The 18,082-nt window shown below is 44.5% G+C and overlaps 1 protein-coding gene across 1 annotated transcript in view; it reads left to right on the top strand.

The window, feature by feature from the left end:
* The first annotated feature begins 9,332 nt into the window (after positions 1–9,332).
* HOMER2 (homer scaffold protein 2) overlaps positions 9,333–18,082 on the top strand; it is a 72,886-nt gene continuing 64,136 nt past the window's right edge. Inside the window, exon 1 of the mRNA XM_063142213.1 lies at positions 9,333–9,454. Coding sequence (XP_062998283.1) covers positions 9,333–9,454 — 122 coding nt within the window. The remainder of the gene's footprint in view (positions 9,455–18,082) is intronic.

The raw sequence follows: 18,082 nt of genomic DNA, 5'->3' as shown, positions 1-18,082 counted from the left end.
TGGGGCTAAGTCCTGGGGTGTCTTGGCTCTGAACTAACCCATTCACTCAGTCCAATTTTAGTAAGGAAAAGCTTTTAGGCATCAATCCTAAATATATTTACTTCTAAGTAGGTCCCACTAGAATCGATAGCACTTCTAAATCCACAAGTCAGGGATTGGGGGTGTTAGAATGGCTTTTTAAAGTAGGTCCCAGCTATGTCGATAGACTGAATTTCCAATACAATACCTGCTCGAAGAGCACTTTTCTCAACAGCGACCTTTAAATGTTAACTGCCTGTGTTTTAAAAAGTTATTTTTTATATATAAAAGAACAGACATTTTTAAAACAAGGGGGGAAATGCTTCCAGAACATTTCTTGCTGTCTTGTTGGGGATGGGACTAATACCTGAGTTAAGTAAAGGATTCCACTCTTCCCTTCCCAAAGTTACCTATTTTTCCTCACCTTCCTTATTTACTGGCATTAGTGCGTAATTATAGATATTGGTGCAGAATTAATATTCTAATATTAATATTAATATTATTATTATTAATATTGGTGCAGAATTAACAGGATAGGATTGCTATTAAATTATCGTGCACAGACAGAGCACAACACTACAGTGTTGTGCTCTGTCTGTGCAGGATAATTTAATAGCAATCCTATCCTGTTCTACAAGCCGAATTCATGGATAGGATTGCTTTGCACTCTTTCTCACAAATATTTTTGCCCATCAGCTGTTTCATGATATAAGGAAGTGTTTTCCAAACTTCTGACAACTGAAGTATACTTTGCTTCTTGTTTATAATTGGACACATACTTCATTCTTACATCTGTGCAGGATTTATCTTCAGGTCCTAAAAAAGCCAAAGCAAGTTTCAACTCAGTGACTCATTCAGAGATGCAATGGGCAGCCTCTTTTGGAGAGACAGGCAATTTCCTGCTTTTCCTCTGCAGCGGGAGTGATTGAATGATGCAGTCACAACTGATACAGAAATGCAACAGAATTACTCATACCAAACACAGGCTGAATGAATAAAGGTAAGGTCAGAAGAATGGATTGCTCTGAGAAACAATGGGATAGCCTTCTTCTTGCAGCTGTATACTAAGGGGTCACAGGAACAGTAGAATTGCTTTAGCTCTCAGACTCTTTCCCACACCATATAAAGTTATGTGGTAACATAAAATTAGAACTCTGTTGACTCCGGTGTGTACAGTCCACAAAGCACGGGGAAGCTCCATTAATTCCTGAAGTTCTTGCTTTGGAATTTAGATCAACAGATGTTACACAGTGATAGCACATTGTGGATGACATTTAAGCTGATTTAACAAACCCCTATACATAACAAAAACAGACACAAAAAACATCCGCTAAGCAGAAGTTTTATTGCATCTTGATTTTTTTTTTATATATATATATATATATCAGGCAGTTAACATTTAAAGGTCACTGTTAAGAGAAGTGCATACTATCAGGAGTATATAAGCCTCAGCCAAGGAACACCACTTGCACGTATGAAGATGCATGGCAGAGAGGCACATCACTCTGCACCCAAATAAACTAGGGCTGCGACGTTGAACAAAATATTTGGTTAGATTTATCAATTAAAAACTCATAGGCCCCTTCAGGGTTTGCATCAACACTATTGGACTGCAACAGCAATGTGTGATCTGATAATATATGGAAGTTCCCAAATATTCATAGATAGTTTGAAAATCAGACATTTTCACAGACTAGAACAATAATAGTGATGGAGTGGACCATCAAGTTTAATATGCTTTTTTTTCTTAATCTTTGAAAGGTTTTATATTTTATCATGTTGTGGTTTTGAGTTTTCACATTTGTGAACCACCCTGAGAGCTTCAGCTATTAAACAGCATAGTAATGTATTAAATAAATAAATAAATAAATAAAATTTGGGGTTCAGGGCAGGAATTTGGGACAAAAATCAGAAACCCACTCAGCAGAATTAACAGGAAGGCCACTAAACACAACTGAGCTGTCTTAGTACATTTTGAAGTAAGGGACTACACATTGCTATTTGAAGAGCCCTGCCTCCAGTAAGGCCATTACTGTAAGTGAAGAAATATACATTACCCTCTAAAGACCCACCCTACTCATAAGGTCTTTAAGTCCAAAATCTAAAATTATCTATGTGCACCACTGCTTCTGGGTAGAACAGAGCCAAAAAGTTATCACCTAAGCAACTGCTGGGGTCCCATCACCCTGAGTGGATCCACTACTGATACCTACCTTTAAACAGATTTAAAATTCTTGTTGCCTAAACTCCACTTCCACTCCTTTTTTAAAAAAAAGTTTTGTTTTTTATGAAGGGCAGCTTGATTTTGGAGCTGATATTTAAATTTCCCACAATGCCCCAGAGTGACAATACACGAGAGATATTGGTGGTGGCTCTATTGATGCACTGCTGATGCCCATCATCACCAAACTAAGCCAGCCAGGGGATCCACCAGAAGGCACTTTGATGTGAGTCCTTTCAAAGCTGGCCCTGGATATGAGGTATCTCCAGATTCAACCAAAGATTTGCTTAATCTTTTTCATATAGGCTGTTGGTGGGTGCATGGTGGTGGTGGCAGCAGCAGTGAGACATGTGGTATTTTGGAAGTAAATTTAAAACAGATGGACAAAGCAACAGGAAGGATGAGCCAGGCACATACCAGATGGACATGAACATATTTAAAGACTTGGGTGAAAGTTAGTCTCCTACTAAGGGAACAAAAATCCATACAACTCACTCTAAAACAATTCCTAATGAAGAATGCATTATTTTTCATGTGAGCAATATAGTGAAAAACGCACTGTGGCCATCTAAGGTGGTACCACACTCATTTCCTTGTAAATTGCAGGCTGACTCTGGGAACGTTATTTATTTATAGTTGTGAAAACTGCTTCGGCATGAAAACCTACATGACAAACATATACTTTAGTTAGGCAAGTCAGTTTGATAGCAAGTTATATAATATAGCTGTATTATGCCAGATTGCAAATACTTAAATGCTAACACTAAACTATTGGAAGAACACATGCTTTTGACCCAGAAACAGTCCATGGCATCTCCAGGTAGGAATGGGAAAGGCTCCGTCTAAAATCCCGGAGGACCAAAGCCAGGCAGTGTAAATCAGGGGAGGCAACCTGGTGCCTATCAGATATTTTAGACTACAATGTCCATAAGCCCCAGCCGACATGGCCAATGGTAGAAGATTATGGAAGCTGTAGTCTAAAACATCTGGAGGTCACCAGGCTTCCTGCCCCCAAACTGAGCTAGATTAGGGTGACCATATGAAAACGAGGACAGGGCTCCTGTACCTTTAACAGTTGTATTGAAAAGGATTTTTCAGCAGGTGTCATTTGTATATATGGGGAAATTTCCTCTTCATCACAACAGTTAAAGTTGCAGGTGCCCTGCTCTCTTTTAAATCTGGTTACTCTAGTATAGCTCCTGCACCTTTAACTGTTGTGATGAAGACGAAATTTCATCAGGTTCTCCATATATACAAATGACCCCTGCTGAAATTCCCTTTTCAATGCAACTGTTAAAGATACAGGAACCCTGTCCTCCTTTTCATATGGTCACCCTAAGCTAGATGGCCCAATGATCTGACTTGGTATATCTAGGGTGACCATATGGAAAGAAGGACAGGGCTCCTGTATCTTTAACAGTTGCATAGAAAAGGGAATTTCAGCAGGTGTCATTTCTCTACATGCAGCACCTGGTGAAATTCCCTTTTCATCACAACAGTTAAAGCTGCAGGAGCCCTGCCCTCTTTTGCATCTGGTCACTCTAGTATAGCTCCTTCAGCTTTATCTATTGTGCTGAAGAGGGAATTTCACCAGGTGCTGCATGTAGAGAAATGACACCTGCTGAAATTCCCGTTTCTATGCATCTGTTAAAGATACAGGAGCACTGTCCTCCTTTTCATATGGTCACCCTAGTATACCCCAATTCAGAATGTGTGCATGATTTGGATTGGGGTCTCACATGAGTTTCCTGCTGAATAGCTCACTGCCGCCTGCTATTTGCTCCCAAAGTTGCTGTTTACTGCAAATTACATCTCTGAGGACAAGGAGCAGCTGGCTGTGGTTCAAGTTTCAACAGAACACTGAAATGGGCCCCCAATCTATATCAGGGACCTGCAGTTGCCTTTTCTTCAAAATAAAAGTGGCCCAATTAAAGCACACTTAAAAAGAAAAGAAAAGCAGTAATAACATAACGTGTAGTTTGATCCTTAGCCTGTCGCTCTGTAGTCAACATTCAATCAGGCAAACTATTTCTTTCAGCTTCCGCCTAAGAAGGTGAGATGCATCCACCAGCTATTAGCCATTAAAGGCCACTAATCAAGCTGTCAAATGGTACAAACATCTAAAGATAATCTCTTCACTTGACACAACACAGTAGCATTCTCACCAGAGTATCGTTTGATTTTTCAATTTATACTAGACACATGCAGGGCAATGTTCACTGGACTTGAAAAAGGCGGCATTTATAATGGCAGTCTGCCTCTCGTTGCTTTGAAACATTAGTCCTGCATTTATTAGAAGAATTTGGATTATGAATCTCCCATGCCACTGAAGAGATGAATATTTTAAACAGATGCCTGCAATTTCTTTAAGGCATGGGGATTTGAATTACAGATGGTGACAAGAGACTGAGAATTAAAAACACCCAAACTACATGCAAATTGATACGTGAGAAAAATATTTTGTAGAACCGAATGCTTTTGTGGTTTAATTAGCTTGAAAGTGATGCTTATTTCCTCTGAAATGGCACTGCATTGTCTTTCCTTTATATAGACTACCTTCGTATCTCCCCTTTTTTTTGGCCCTGGCTATCAATCCATTACAGTTCATTCATAGACTTGTGTTTGCGAGTGGAGAAGGAAGCATAGAATAAAGACACAGACACCAGAACTTGGGTTTAAACTAGGGCCTCTTTATTTGAATAACATGGGTAATAACATGGGTAATCCCCTCCCTGGATCAGCATGTGAAAGTGCGGGAATCAATGTGTCCTTTCTTAGGCCACTTGCCTGGGTTAATGGGCGAGCACTCTCCAAAGCCAGGAGTTGGGTAAAACCCAGCTCCTTTCTTATATGCCACTCTGCAAGTGTGGGGGGAGACCGCCTCACAGTTCAGGGTAGGTGAGGCAGGAGGGTCTCCAAAGGCAAACCATATCCTGACACGGGAACCTCACAGTTCCCTAGGAGCAGGTCCTCCACATACGCCAATCACCAAAAGGTGCCATAGTGCTCCCCATCCCTATTCTGATATTGCCAATTCCCACACATCCCTGTAACCAATCACCTATTTATCCACACTCCACCTTAGCAATTCCAGTATGAAGTAGGCAAAAACCTCCCACTTTAATGGGAGGGAAAATTCCTACTCAGCCCTCCTTCCAAAGGGAGCGACTGGCTAATCCCATAGTAGATTAAGAGAGGGAGAGAGGGAGCCAAGGGTTTTGGCAGGCTGGCTCTTAGTCCCAGCCCCACCCTGCTTCAAAGGCACATGTGTCTAAGCATGTGCGGTGCCTTCATTCTCCTCCTCCCCACTGGCAACGTTAGGGTGACCATATGAAAAGTAGGACAGGGCTCTTGTATCTTTAACAGTTGCCTAGAAAAGGGCATTTCAGCAGGTGTCATTTGTATTATTATTATTATTATTATTATTTATTATTTATTTATATAGCACCATCAATGTACATGGTGCTGTACAGATAACACAGTAAATAGCAAGACCCTGCCGCATAGGCTTACAATCTAATAAGTTGTAGTAAACAATAAAGAGGGAAGGAGAATGCAAACAGGCACAGGGAAGTGTAAACAGGCACTGGGTAGGGAATATGTAAATATGGAGAAGCTGGTGAAATTCCCTCTTCATCACCACAGTTAAAGCTGCAGGAGCTATACTACAGTGACCGGATTTAAAAGAGGGCAGGGCACCTGCAGCTTTAACTGTGGTGATGAAGAGGGAATTTCACCAGCTTCTCCATATCTACAAATGACACCTGCTGAAATTCCCTTTTCTATGCAACTGTTAAAGATACAGGAGTCCTGTCCTCCTTTTCATATAATCACCCTAGGCATCTTCCTGACCAAGTCGTTCTGGCTGGGCGGGTATCAGGTATCTGACCCATCCTTTCCAAGGGCCATCCTTTTGCTGTGCTGATAAAACCTCCCTTCTCAGTACCATCAAAGCTGATCAACCCCCATGTGTACCTGAGGTCTAGGATAATACCTATGCCTCTGAAGCTATGCAAAAGCCACCAATGTGACATGTAGCCATTAGAATCGTAGGCACGGAGGATTAGGCTCACACTTCCTAACTGGAAAGTGTTAATTACAACCAGGCATGCATATTGGAGTAGCCAGATGCAAAAGAGGATGGGGCGCCTGCACCTTTAAAAGATGAACAGAAGAGGGAATATCAGCAGGTGTAGCTTGCTTGTGTGGGCCTGCTGGAATTCCCTCTTCTGTTTGTCTATTAAAGCTGGCCATAGGAATTTGACAATCAGCAGGTGGTAAACATCATTGGCTAGTAACCTTTGTGGGTCACAAAGTGTATGCCTCTGCATGGTAAACAACCCAAAAGCTGTTCCTAAGAAAGAGGAAGAGATGTAAGGCTGCAATGCTATATCCGTGTAGCTGGGTGTTGAATTTAATAGGACTTATTTTTGCGTAGGCATATATAGGTTTGCACTGTAAGACCAATAATGGCCTTTTATGTAGGATGCAGATCTCTGAAAAACTGCTGACTCCACAGTGTCCATGTTGACTTCTGTGGAGAAATATGATTTGAAGATGACGGCCTTTAAATCTCCTTTCAAGCAGGCTTAGTGGCTGGACAGTGAGTGCTTAAAAATACAAATTTCAGTCTATGGAAGTACATTAGAGTGTTGAGGATCTAGCAATCCTTATGAAAGAAAAATCCCTTGGACTATGTTCATCTCAAATGTCAGAACAGCACAGCTGCTTATCTTGGAAGGCTTTTCAGAATTTGCACTAGATATTTCAGAAAGCCTGTCTCAATGTTACAGTTAACAGTAATGCTTGAAACGTCTTAGCGTGATACATAACAGGGCAGATGAAATTCCATCTCAGGGCTCTGGTGACATTAAAGCACTAGAGCTCCACTTGAGTGGTCGGGCGATATCGCTACCTAGATGGAATTTCAGACTTATTCTGCACAGTTGGCAAAAGATTACTTGTAGCACGGGCAATACACTTTCTTTCTTGTCTGTTCAATGGAGCATTTAGGGACTTTTAGACTCTGGATCAAGGGTAGGGAACGTTTTAGGCATGTGGGCACATTTGGCAGATTGAGCAACCGTCTGGGGCACCACCACAACATGGCTGTCATGGGAGGCATGGCAGAGGACAAGGAACCTGCCCCAAAGACTGAGTGCAAGGCAGAGGTGGGGTCTGAGTCCCAACACACTAAACAATGCCTTTAAACCCAGTTCTTGGGACCAAAAGGAACCTCTTTCAGCACAATCGCAATTGCCAGTAAGAAAATGTGTTAATTTAAAATACAAGTGGGAGGAGTGGGACACTTTGGTGGTTGCTAAAAAAAGTGGCCAGGGGGTGCATTGGGGCCTCTGTGCATCACATCACCTACTCCTGCTCTAGACAATGGTTGGGGGGGGGGGCTCTTTAGATGATAAAGAATATTAATCTATTTCAAAATGTGGTAAGCCAGTTCTGCTGCATTTGGGTGCCCTCTTGCTCATTCTGTAGGGTTGTGGGCGTGTGCCCTAAATTCCAGGCCTGACAGCACCATGGAGTCTGTTCCATCACTGCATTTACTATTTCCCTAATTTATACAGAACTAAAAAAAAATGTAAATAAGTCACCCTAAGCTCATTATCTTCTTAATGATGTTGCTAAAGAGGCAAAAATCAACATATAAGAGTAAGGCTCCAATCCTATGAACACTTTCTGGGATTCCCTGGAGGGGAGCTGTATACGAAACAGGACCGCAAAGGAGGTAAAATAGGAAAGTAGTCCCAAGCTAGACTATGGTCCTGCCAGTCAAAAGACTGCCACAAATCAAAGAAAAACTCTGCCCCTCCCTTCCCCAATAGTGTATAACTTATAAAAGTTAACAAACATTTTGGAAGCAAAGGTTGTATAGCAGACATGTTCCTAAATCACAAGACAAAAAACCCCAAAACCTTAAGGTTGTTAAGGTTGTTATGAATGGACAACCACTGGGTTGTTTATGAATGAATGAGGCATTTATTTATTTACTAATAACCTTTATATACTGCTTTATCTGCCAGAAAGCAATCAAGGCGGTGTACAACAATTTAAAACAAACCCTTTCAACATTGGAAACAATATTAAAAACAGTAAAAAAAATTTAAAAAACACTACGCATTTTAAAAGGCTAAAACAGGTGACATTAAGTACACATTGTAACAATATTTTATTTATTTCTCACATGTCTCCGCATCCCAATAGCTGAAAGCACTCTGCTCTTCTGTCTCACCAACAGAGCACAGAACTGCCAGTGCTGAAGTTTCCATATCAATAAACTGGAGACCTGCAGTGCAATCCTATGCATGTTTTTCAGGAAAAAAAACCCCTGAATTTAATGGGGCTTACTCCTAAGTAAGTCGCATAGGATTCCGCCCCAACATAACTGTGCTTTACATAGTAAAGTTTATACCCTGCAGCAATATCTTCCATATTATTAGGCATTTTAAAAAATGTGAGGGCATCCATCCGCATTTACACTGGTGGGGGGAAAGAGTCCCCTGGATTCGACACGCGGGAGCCCAGGATGGCGCGCAGACGGTCAGCGAGCGCAGGGCTGCAGCGGCACCACCCAGCAGCCCTGTTGATTGGACGCCTCCCGCCGCCCCGCCCCTTCCCAGCTCAGGGCACGCACGAAAGAACTGGCGCCGCCGCGTGCAAGTCAGTTCTCCGCCCTGGAAGTGGGAGGCGGCCGTGGGGAAAGCAGGTGGAACTCCGAGACGCCGCTCGGCTGGGCTTTCCAACGCGGGGAACCCCGGACGAGAGCAGAGCGACGCGCGCGCCTGTCTCCGGCGAGCCCCCCTCAGAGCCAAGCGGGCGCCCTCTCGCCGCCTCCCCCCGAGCGAGGCGCTTATGTAAAAGGACAAAAGGCAATTCCGGAGGAAAAAGCGGCCGAGAGAGGCGCGGGGCGAGGCGCGCAAGGGTCGGCACCCACACCTCTCCACCACCACCACCACCACCAGCGGCGGCGGCGGCGGCCGCTTCTCCTCCTGCCCTGAGCCGGGGCGTCCGCTCAGCGGAGCGCCTCCCTGTCGCCGCCTGTCGGAGCTGAGGCGGGAGTTCTCCCCGGGGCGGCCGTATGTGCGAAGTCGGGACGCGCCCTGCGCTGCCGGCCGGCGACCGAGGAGGCGGAGAGACCCCTCCGGCTAGCGCGCTGTCGCCGCCGGGCTGTCCGCCCGGGGAGAAGTGCCGAGACATGGGGTACGTCTGCACGGGGTCGCGCGCGCGCAGGTTTAGGGGAGGGAGGCGGCGAGTTAGCTCCGCTGGGGGGAAGCCGCTTCTGCCTCCCCACCCCCAGCGCAGGGGGGAGGAGGAGGAGGAGGAGGGGGTCGGGATGGAGGCGGCGGCGGCGGCGGCGGCGGCTCGTACTTCGGCGCGCTCTCCAGGCTCCGCCAGCCCACTTTGCTTCTCCGCGTGCCGGGTGCGCACGGGTCAGCTTCGAAGCCAAGAAGTCCCGCTGAACTGGGTGACAGCCTCCGACCCCCCCTCCTTTTTTCTTTGGGTTCAATGGGAGTTAGACCTGCCTGGAAACAGCCCGCTTTTGTGCGCGTTCACACGAGCCTAAGCCCTCCTGCCTTCGGTGGGGCTGACACGGGTTGAAAAGTGTGCCCAGAATGGCTGGCAAAGGGTGTGATTTCGTGCGCGTCAGTGGAGGCTGACGGCTCTGATTTCAGTGGGGTTGTGAACCTGCTTGTGAGTTTTAGACAGCACCAACCAGGACTCTGAAGGAACTGTCCAAGGTGCTGAAGCCGTTTTAGGGGTGATGGGGTTCATCACCTTGGATTGCTCCTTTGCAGTTCTGGTTGGTGCTGTCTGAAACCCAGAGTGGATTCACAGCCCCACTGAAATTGGAGCCACCAGCCTCCACCGAGCTATGATCCAGGAGGCAGAGTATCTTGTGGCCCTCTAGGCGTTGTTGAGCTCCAACTCCCAGCCATTGTGGCTAATGATTGGGGATAATGGGAATCATAGTCCAACATCTGGAACGTTACAGGATACCACACAGCATACTGACAGTGGAATACTGTAAACTGTAGGACTTTCTTCTGACTAAACATGCATAGGATTGACTCCTAAATTGGCTAGGCTAAGAGTTGGTGAGTGGGTCAAGACCACCCAAACACTTCATGGCCAAGTTGAGATTTGAATCCAGGTCTCCCCTGTCCTAATCTGCCATTAACCCAGCCTTCTCCAACCTGGTGTCCTCCATATGTTCTGGATACATTGCCCAGCATTCCTGACCCTTGGCCACACTGGCTGGGATGATGGCAGTTGAAGTCCAAACATCTGTAGGGCAGCAGGTTGGGGAAGGCCGCTCTAACCACTGCACAACACTGCCTATCTATAGCAGTGACAACTAAATCCCTGCCGCTACCCCCTTATTGGTATCTATTTCCTCCACATCTTTAACCTGGCTTCCAATTTAACACGACAACACCAAGACTGGAATCCTATACTTGGCTACCTGGGAGTCAGGCCCATTGAGCCATTAATGAGCCTACTATTCTATATACACTTAGCTGGAATAAGCATCATTTAACACAATTGGATTTACTTCTGAATTAACATGCATAGGATTGGGCTGTGCGCCACAGTGGGGGAAAAGTGCCAAGGGAATGTAGCTTGCAACTGTTTGGCCTGTACAGTCAAGGCTGCCCCCCCCCCTCTTCCCAAGGGATTATTCTGCACAGTCCAAGAGATGCTCCTCCAGAAACCTTCACACAATGTGGAAAAATATGCATGTAGGTGCATGTAGGATTGTGAGCTGCGAGATGCAATCTGGGAGATATTGGCCCGGGCTCTGTCCTTTGCATTGTGGCTCCCCCAATATTCTCTGTGGTATCGCAAAAGATCTGAGGGCCATGCCTCCCCAATCCTATGCTGTTCCCTTGCTGCCCCTCCAAATGGCTGCCCCCAGCAAATATTTGAGCTGGCTTTAGGTAAAGTACTACACGCTAATAAAGTTTTTAAAAAATTAGTCGCTCGCTGAAATTTCGATCAACCCTGTTAATGCTGCACTGATGGCTTGTGGAATTGGAGGGGCATGGGATTAACTAACATGCTGCCATTTTATATAAGATTTCAGTGTGGTTCCTCGGAGGTGACTTTTGCTCGCTCTAGGTAAAAAGTTGGGTGGCCTTTTAGAAGTTTGCAGTTATGTATACTGTTTTGCTGGAAGGTGTGCTCAGTTTGTACCCAACGAAAGAAACTTGCCTTCCAAATGGTAACCATTTTGATTGTCACCAAACAGGCTGGCTTGCAGCCTGGTCACGAATTCTCGCTTCCCGGAAAGTAAACCTCACTTAATTTCTATTGAACATCCCTTTGAGTGGACATGTTGAGGATGACTGCTTTCCATGGTAACTGTATCTCTTGACAGGGCTAGCATGTGAAATGTTTCACTGTTGAGGAGTGAGAGATGATTCTGGGGAAAGCAACAACCCCTGGTGTCAAATTTTTAGCTACCCTAAATTGTGAACACGTGCAGTTGGGGTTATAGGTGGACTTTCTGATTTCTCAATTAACTGCAGTAGCTTTGCCTTTAGAAAGTGGCTTGATGTACAGGCAATTGAAGCTTTATAGGAAGAAGGACCATTAGCCATACTCAAATGTACACCGACAGCAAGGTGGGGTGTACAAACTGTGTGTGCGTAGGCTCTGCGCACAAAGGGATTATCAATGTGGGGTGGTGTCAGTGTGGACAGTACTAATTTAAGAACTTCGAAATAGGACTGTTACTACCTGCTAATAGCTGCACAGCTGCAGGGTCCAGATCAGGTGTTGACCACAGGAAGTGTTTTGCCCATGGCTATCCAGAAAGCTATTGGTTTTCCTCTAGAGCAGCCGTTTCCAACCTGGTGCACTCTCATCATCTCCAGCCAGTGACTGTGTTCACACAACACATTAACCCACATTCAGTAGTTGAGGGTAGGTTGTTGTTGAACAATGAGTTTATGTTGTATTGTGGGTTATCGTGTTGTCTCAATGTAGTACGTTTTTCGCAGGGTGGCTTGTTAACCATGCAGTGCGGGTTATTTTTCTCGAACAAGCCACCTTGAGAACCCATGGTTTGTTGTTGGGTTGTTCAGAGTGGTTAGCAAGCCACATTGCAGGAAATGCACTGCGTTCAGACAACACGATAACCTACCCTGTGGAAAATGCACTGTTTTTAGACAGCATGCTAACCCATGGTTCAACAACAACCCAGCCAGTGTCTGGTCAGGCTATTTAAGGATGAGGGCACCAGGTTGGTGAAAGTTGTTCCAGGGTTTGCAACGCACACACAATGTGATAATTGTGGTGCCGGGTTTATGCATACAGAATAGTAGAATATCCACAATAGGCAGAGTTACCAGTGGATTTTTTTTATTGGCCTATAATGCTGTGCCTTTAACAGCTTCTTGATCTGCAGACACTTGTTAATGCTTATCTGCATGCCATGAAGAGTTTCACTGCCTGGCTTCTGCAGACTGAGCTGTTTCTAAACTTCTGAAGAATCTAAGGTATGGGAAGTCCATGCTGTCATCCTGGTCAGGGGGAGCCCTAAGGCTTCTTTGGAGCTGGGAATGCTTCCCTTCTATAGAGCTGGGCTTTCCCAGTGAATAGGAGCAATAATGTAACTAGGGTCTATAGAGCCACTTGCCCTGGGTAGGGGCACAAAAGTGGCACCAGACGTTATGCATCATATTGGCATAACATTTCCTTTTTCACTTGGAATAATTAGGCATGTTGTCAAGGCAGTAAATAAAAAAGGCAGGATCGCTTAGAGACTCAGTGGGAGCAGCAAGCCAGGCAGAGTGGAAACGTTGCATTTTCTTATAGTCTCTGTATATAGCAGCCTAACACAGTAAAGCACATTCAGTAGCTGAATGCAGCTTTCCCCAGAACAGCTGGGAGGAAAAAAATCCGAGTGTCAATGTGTGACTGGCCAGTGAGAACTCAGATTTCAGCAGCAGTACCCTTGAAGATCCACTGTTGTCGTCTTTATCATAATTATGCATTTATATCCTGTCTTTTCTCCAAAATGTTCAATTTGTCTACCTGTTTCTCTCCCCCATTGATCCCAATTTTATTCTCTACAGCCCTGTGAGGTAGCATAGGCTGAGAGACTGGTTTGCACAACACACTGTGCTCACCATGGTTTAGTTAATCTACAGTGAACCGTGGCACATGGCAGGCATGTGTGGCTGTCATTATGCATATGTGTCATCCAAACCTGGCTACCATGGGTTATTCAAGGGTTAAGCAACCCTCACATACCCTACTACAAACTGAGGGATATGTGAGGGTTATTTAACCCTCAAATAATCCATGGTGGCCTGGATCAGATGATACGCCCCAACTCCATTGTGGGTTGCGTATTTAAGCTGGCGTGTCGCTGGGCGAGTCATTGACTTGGTTCACACGTCACCCAGTGGACTTCATGGCTGAGTGCAGATTGAAGGCTGCTTTAATGAGTACAAACTGAGGTTTATGTGAGGGTTATTTAGCCCTTGAAGAACCCACTGTCGCCAGGTTCAGACAACACACTGCAACTCCATTGTGGGTTGCATTTCTACAGTAAGTGAGCCCAGTGTGGCCTCTTAAGTGTGTAGGAATGCTGCCTGTTCCTGGCTGGGAATGATAATAGTTTTAATCCCATTCATCTGGAGGGCACCAGGTTGGGGAAGGTTGTTTTAATGACTACACCACTTTGGCTCTTACTGCAGGCTTTTTAATCCCTTTCTGTAGGGATTAGCGCAGTTAGCTTCTGTTCTAACTTTCTTTCCTTTCAAAACTCCCAAACGTTTGTATGTGTCTGGGGCTGGGATGCCTCAGGCATCAAAGTAACTAGTTCTGACTTGGAATCAAAGGACATAAGCCAAGGACAGCTGGCTGGCCGTGTAAGCCCAACAGCTGAGATAGTTCCATGTTCTCACAGTTAAAGGAGATAACAGAGTTGTGTAAAGGAAGGTGTGAAGTGAAGGACTAGCTAGTCACTGCTTGAAAGAGAGAGAGAGAGAGATGCTGAAAACATCTGTTAAAAGAGAAAATAATTGCGACCTCCATGCCAGGAAGAAATGGGAGTAGCTCTTTCATTTAGGTAGTTACCTATGCCAGGACTATTTCACTTAATAATAATAATAATAATAATAATAATAATAATAATAACAACAACAGAAGATAATAATTTCAGAGTCCAAGCTATCCAAATTCTGAGCCAACAAAGGCACACTGCATCCTGTATAAGCTAATGTGCACTGTTTAGTTTTGCGTCTTTTCCACTGTTCTTCAGTTTTTACTACTTTATATAACTTTATTCTGGTTTGAGGGCCAAGAGGCAGAGCAAGGCACTAAAACTCCACCCCCAAGTGCTGAAAACCTCTTGTAACCTTAAGACCTGAGCAGGTGTTGCTCATACTTCCAAGCATATCTTTGTAGTCATAAGGGCTAGCAACTTGCTTTTTTCTTTTTTTTTTTAACGAAATCTGAGATTCTTGACTCTGGCTTCTACACCTAATATCAGATCTTGAATCTTCTGTTTTTCTGCAGAATCCCAGCATACACACTGTCCAGGTTAAAGCCCTACTCTGTCTGTTAGGAACATAGGAAGCTGCCTTATGTTAGGTCAGGCTATTTGTCCATCTAACCTAGTTGTCTGTTCTGGCTGGGTCTCAGTCATACCTCGATCTCTCTCTGCTACCTGATTCTCCCATCTGGGGCGAAGACTACAGGCTTCTTTCAACAAGCTTTTTATAGCACGCTTCTGAGTGGCCACTCACAGATGTTTGTGGGTCATTTTGACAATGCTGTGAGCCTCCTGCTCATCTGCTGCTCCATTTCCCAGTTTTAGTGATAAAAAATTATCCCCAGAAAACCCGACTCTTCTGAGATATGTCGGGATTTCCTGCTGTGTGAAGGCGAAGTTGCTTTATAAGATGCCCACTAGAGGGTGCTATCCCACTGAACTGCATTGAACTGTACAAGCCAGTTGCTGCTTTTTTCCCTGTGTAATTTCAGCTCGTTTCAAATGTGGGAGAGAAGCAGGAAGCAGAGCCACAGTAAGGAAACACATTTTTCCCCGTCTGATAGCCCTCTATAGCTCAGTTGTAGAGTGCATCCCCTATTAAATGAATCTTGGGTACCAGTTTGGGAATTAGTTCACATCTTTAATTAAATATCTCGGGTACCAGCTAACTAACCAACTGCTGGTTAGAGTAGGCAGTAACAAGCTAAACGGGTAGCTAGTCTGATCCTGGTAGAAGGTGTTTTTCTATGTTCCTAGGTAGATACGTCAAGAATTGAACCTGGGACCCTCTGCACATGCAAAACATGTGCTGAACTACACTCCCTCCCCAAAGAAATGTGGTTGCCTGTTCAGTGCCTGTGAGAGCTTCTGTATCTTTAAGACACTTTCGGACCATAGACTTCTTTGGATAGCCATCTTGTCTTTTTGGAAGTACATCACATATACATCTCTAGATCAATCCTGTTTACTTCAATGCACATATTTCAGAGTAAGTAATTTTTTGACTTGAACCTAAGATGCCTTTGATCATTAACTCATTGCACTCCAAAATTAGAAACTTCTTAGATGTCCTTGGAAATCCACATATGTATAAAAAGTAGCATTTAAAGTATACAAGCAAAGAAAACAAAGACTGTTAGGCCAAATGATATTGATATTAAGCTGAATGAATGTAGTTTTTCTCAACGTGGCTGTCTCAAAAAAGTACTTTTTAAATGAATGTCTAAATATTACCTAATAAAACCTATAATGTGGAATGTCATCAAGTGACTAATCCTTTCAAGTAGTTAAAGTGGCTTGAAAGCTGGGGATTCCCCCCCCCCCAGCTCCTTTATGCTTCCATTAGCCAAATCACACTGGATTTTACTTTCAGGCTGTTTATAGGAAGATTCTCTTATTTGCATAAGGAACCATATTTAGCCTTTGCATTCTCTCTTGATCGCTTAGTATTTTTAGCTTGAGTCCTTTAGAAATGTTAGGAACCTAATCGCACTTTCTTGAAAGCAAGTTCCACTAATATCGGTAGAACCTGCTTGCAAATCAACGTGCTGAGGATGGAATGTGGAGTTTAATTTTTAACAGCTTGTTCACTGTGGCTTTCAGACTGTATTTTGGGGTGTGTGCAATCAAGACAGTTTAAAGCATACACTTAGACATGTAAAGTGTGAAAATGACCAACAATTACGTAAATGCATGTACGGTACAGGAGTGCACACCATAGGGTGGTGTCTGCTGTGACTCCCTGCTGGGTGTGTGCTGTAGGATCCCAGGTTAGTTGTTGTGTGAAAATGGGATGTAGGAACACAGGGAGCTGCCTTACAATGGCTGGGTTGACACAACATGCTAACACACATTGTTAAGCACCCTGAACAACCCAGCAACAAACCATGGATTCTCAAGGTGGCTTGTTCCAGAAAAATAAGCCACCGTGTGTAGTTAACAAACCACCCTGTGGAAAATGTCCTGGGTTCAGACAACATACTAACCCACAATTCAACAAAAAAAAAAAAACCCCTACAGTTCAACAACACCCCACACTCAACTACTGAGTGTTGCTTAGTGTGTGTGTGTGTGTGTGTGTGTGTGTGTGTGAATCCAGCCATTGAGTTGAACCATTGGTCTATCTAGCCCACTATTCTCTACACTGACTGGCAGCACCTCTCCAGGGTTGCAGACAGCAGCTTTCCGGCCCTAAGTGGAGATGCCGGGGCTTGAACCTGTGACCTTCTGCTTGCAAAGCAGATGCTCGGAGTCACGTCCTCTTCCCATGGTGCTAAGAAGAAATGCCCCCCAATGTTGCCAACCTGTTTTTAGCCTGCATAGTTGCGGGTGGGGGAGAAAAAGAGGTGTGAATTAGGGTTAGACATTTGAGTGGTCAGTTACTGCATGCCAGGTGTCCATATGCAGAGTCCCTTATGCAGCTGCTGGAGCCTTAACATGGCATCAAGAGCTGTCACTGATGTCTTCCTTTTTAACCTGCAATCTCGTCTAAGTGCTGGGTTCAGTGGAGCCACCATTTTAATTCCCCACAATTCCCCTCACATGGTGTCACTCCAGGGCATTGTGGGAAACTAAAATGGCGGCTGCATCGGAGTGGTGCTGTTGGTCTGGCGCACTTCGCCAAGGGCCTGCTCAGACATGAAACACTCAGCCCTTGAACGCTAGTCAAATATTGTCAAAGAATTAACTTTATCAGAAGTGTGGGAGGGCAGGTGCTTTAATCATCAACAGTTTGGGTATTTATCCTAATCTCAAAAGCAAATCGGCTAGCTGTTGTGGCGGAAGAGTAAAATTAATTTTAACCCAGCAATATTGTAATGATTTATAACTTTCAACAGTATTAGGTAGGATTGCCTTTCTCTAAACGTGAGGTGCTTGTCTAAACAGCTCTCTTTGCTTTTGATCCTGGAACAGAAGCAACGTTGGACTGCTATTACAAAACATTTATTTCTGTTTTTGAGCTGTTGCTGCTGCTGTTAAGCCAAGTGATGTTGGCTATTAAATAGAGTTTTTAAAAGGCACCTGTGCGAAATAGGTGGCGGGCCAGTTCTTCAAGCATCGTGGCTTGATGGAATGCTTGGCCAGTTCAACTTCTTACCTGGAAGATAGCAGAGCGAGACCAGGAACTATTGCAGGAATGCACAACCTCTTTGGCTTTAAGGCCAAATAATATGTTGTGGAAGCGCTTGGGTGCCACGTTGCAGCAGCAGACACGGCCAAAGGCAAAAGGGGTGTGGCCAAGATACCAAAAATGCCAGCATGTTTTGGCTTAAAGTTCTCACTGCTAGCAACTTAAGCCTTAAAGAGGCATTTGAATGGTT

This window comes from Elgaria multicarinata, chromosome 16, assembly GCF_023053635.1.
Source record: "Elgaria multicarinata webbii isolate HBS135686 ecotype San Diego chromosome 16, rElgMul1.1.pri, whole genome shotgun sequence".
Classification (NCBI taxonomy): Eukaryota; Metazoa; Chordata; class Lepidosauria; order Squamata; family Anguidae; genus Elgaria; species Elgaria multicarinata.
The sequence above is the reverse complement of the archived record's forward strand: the minus strand, read 5'-3'. Positions and strand labels throughout refer to the sequence as shown.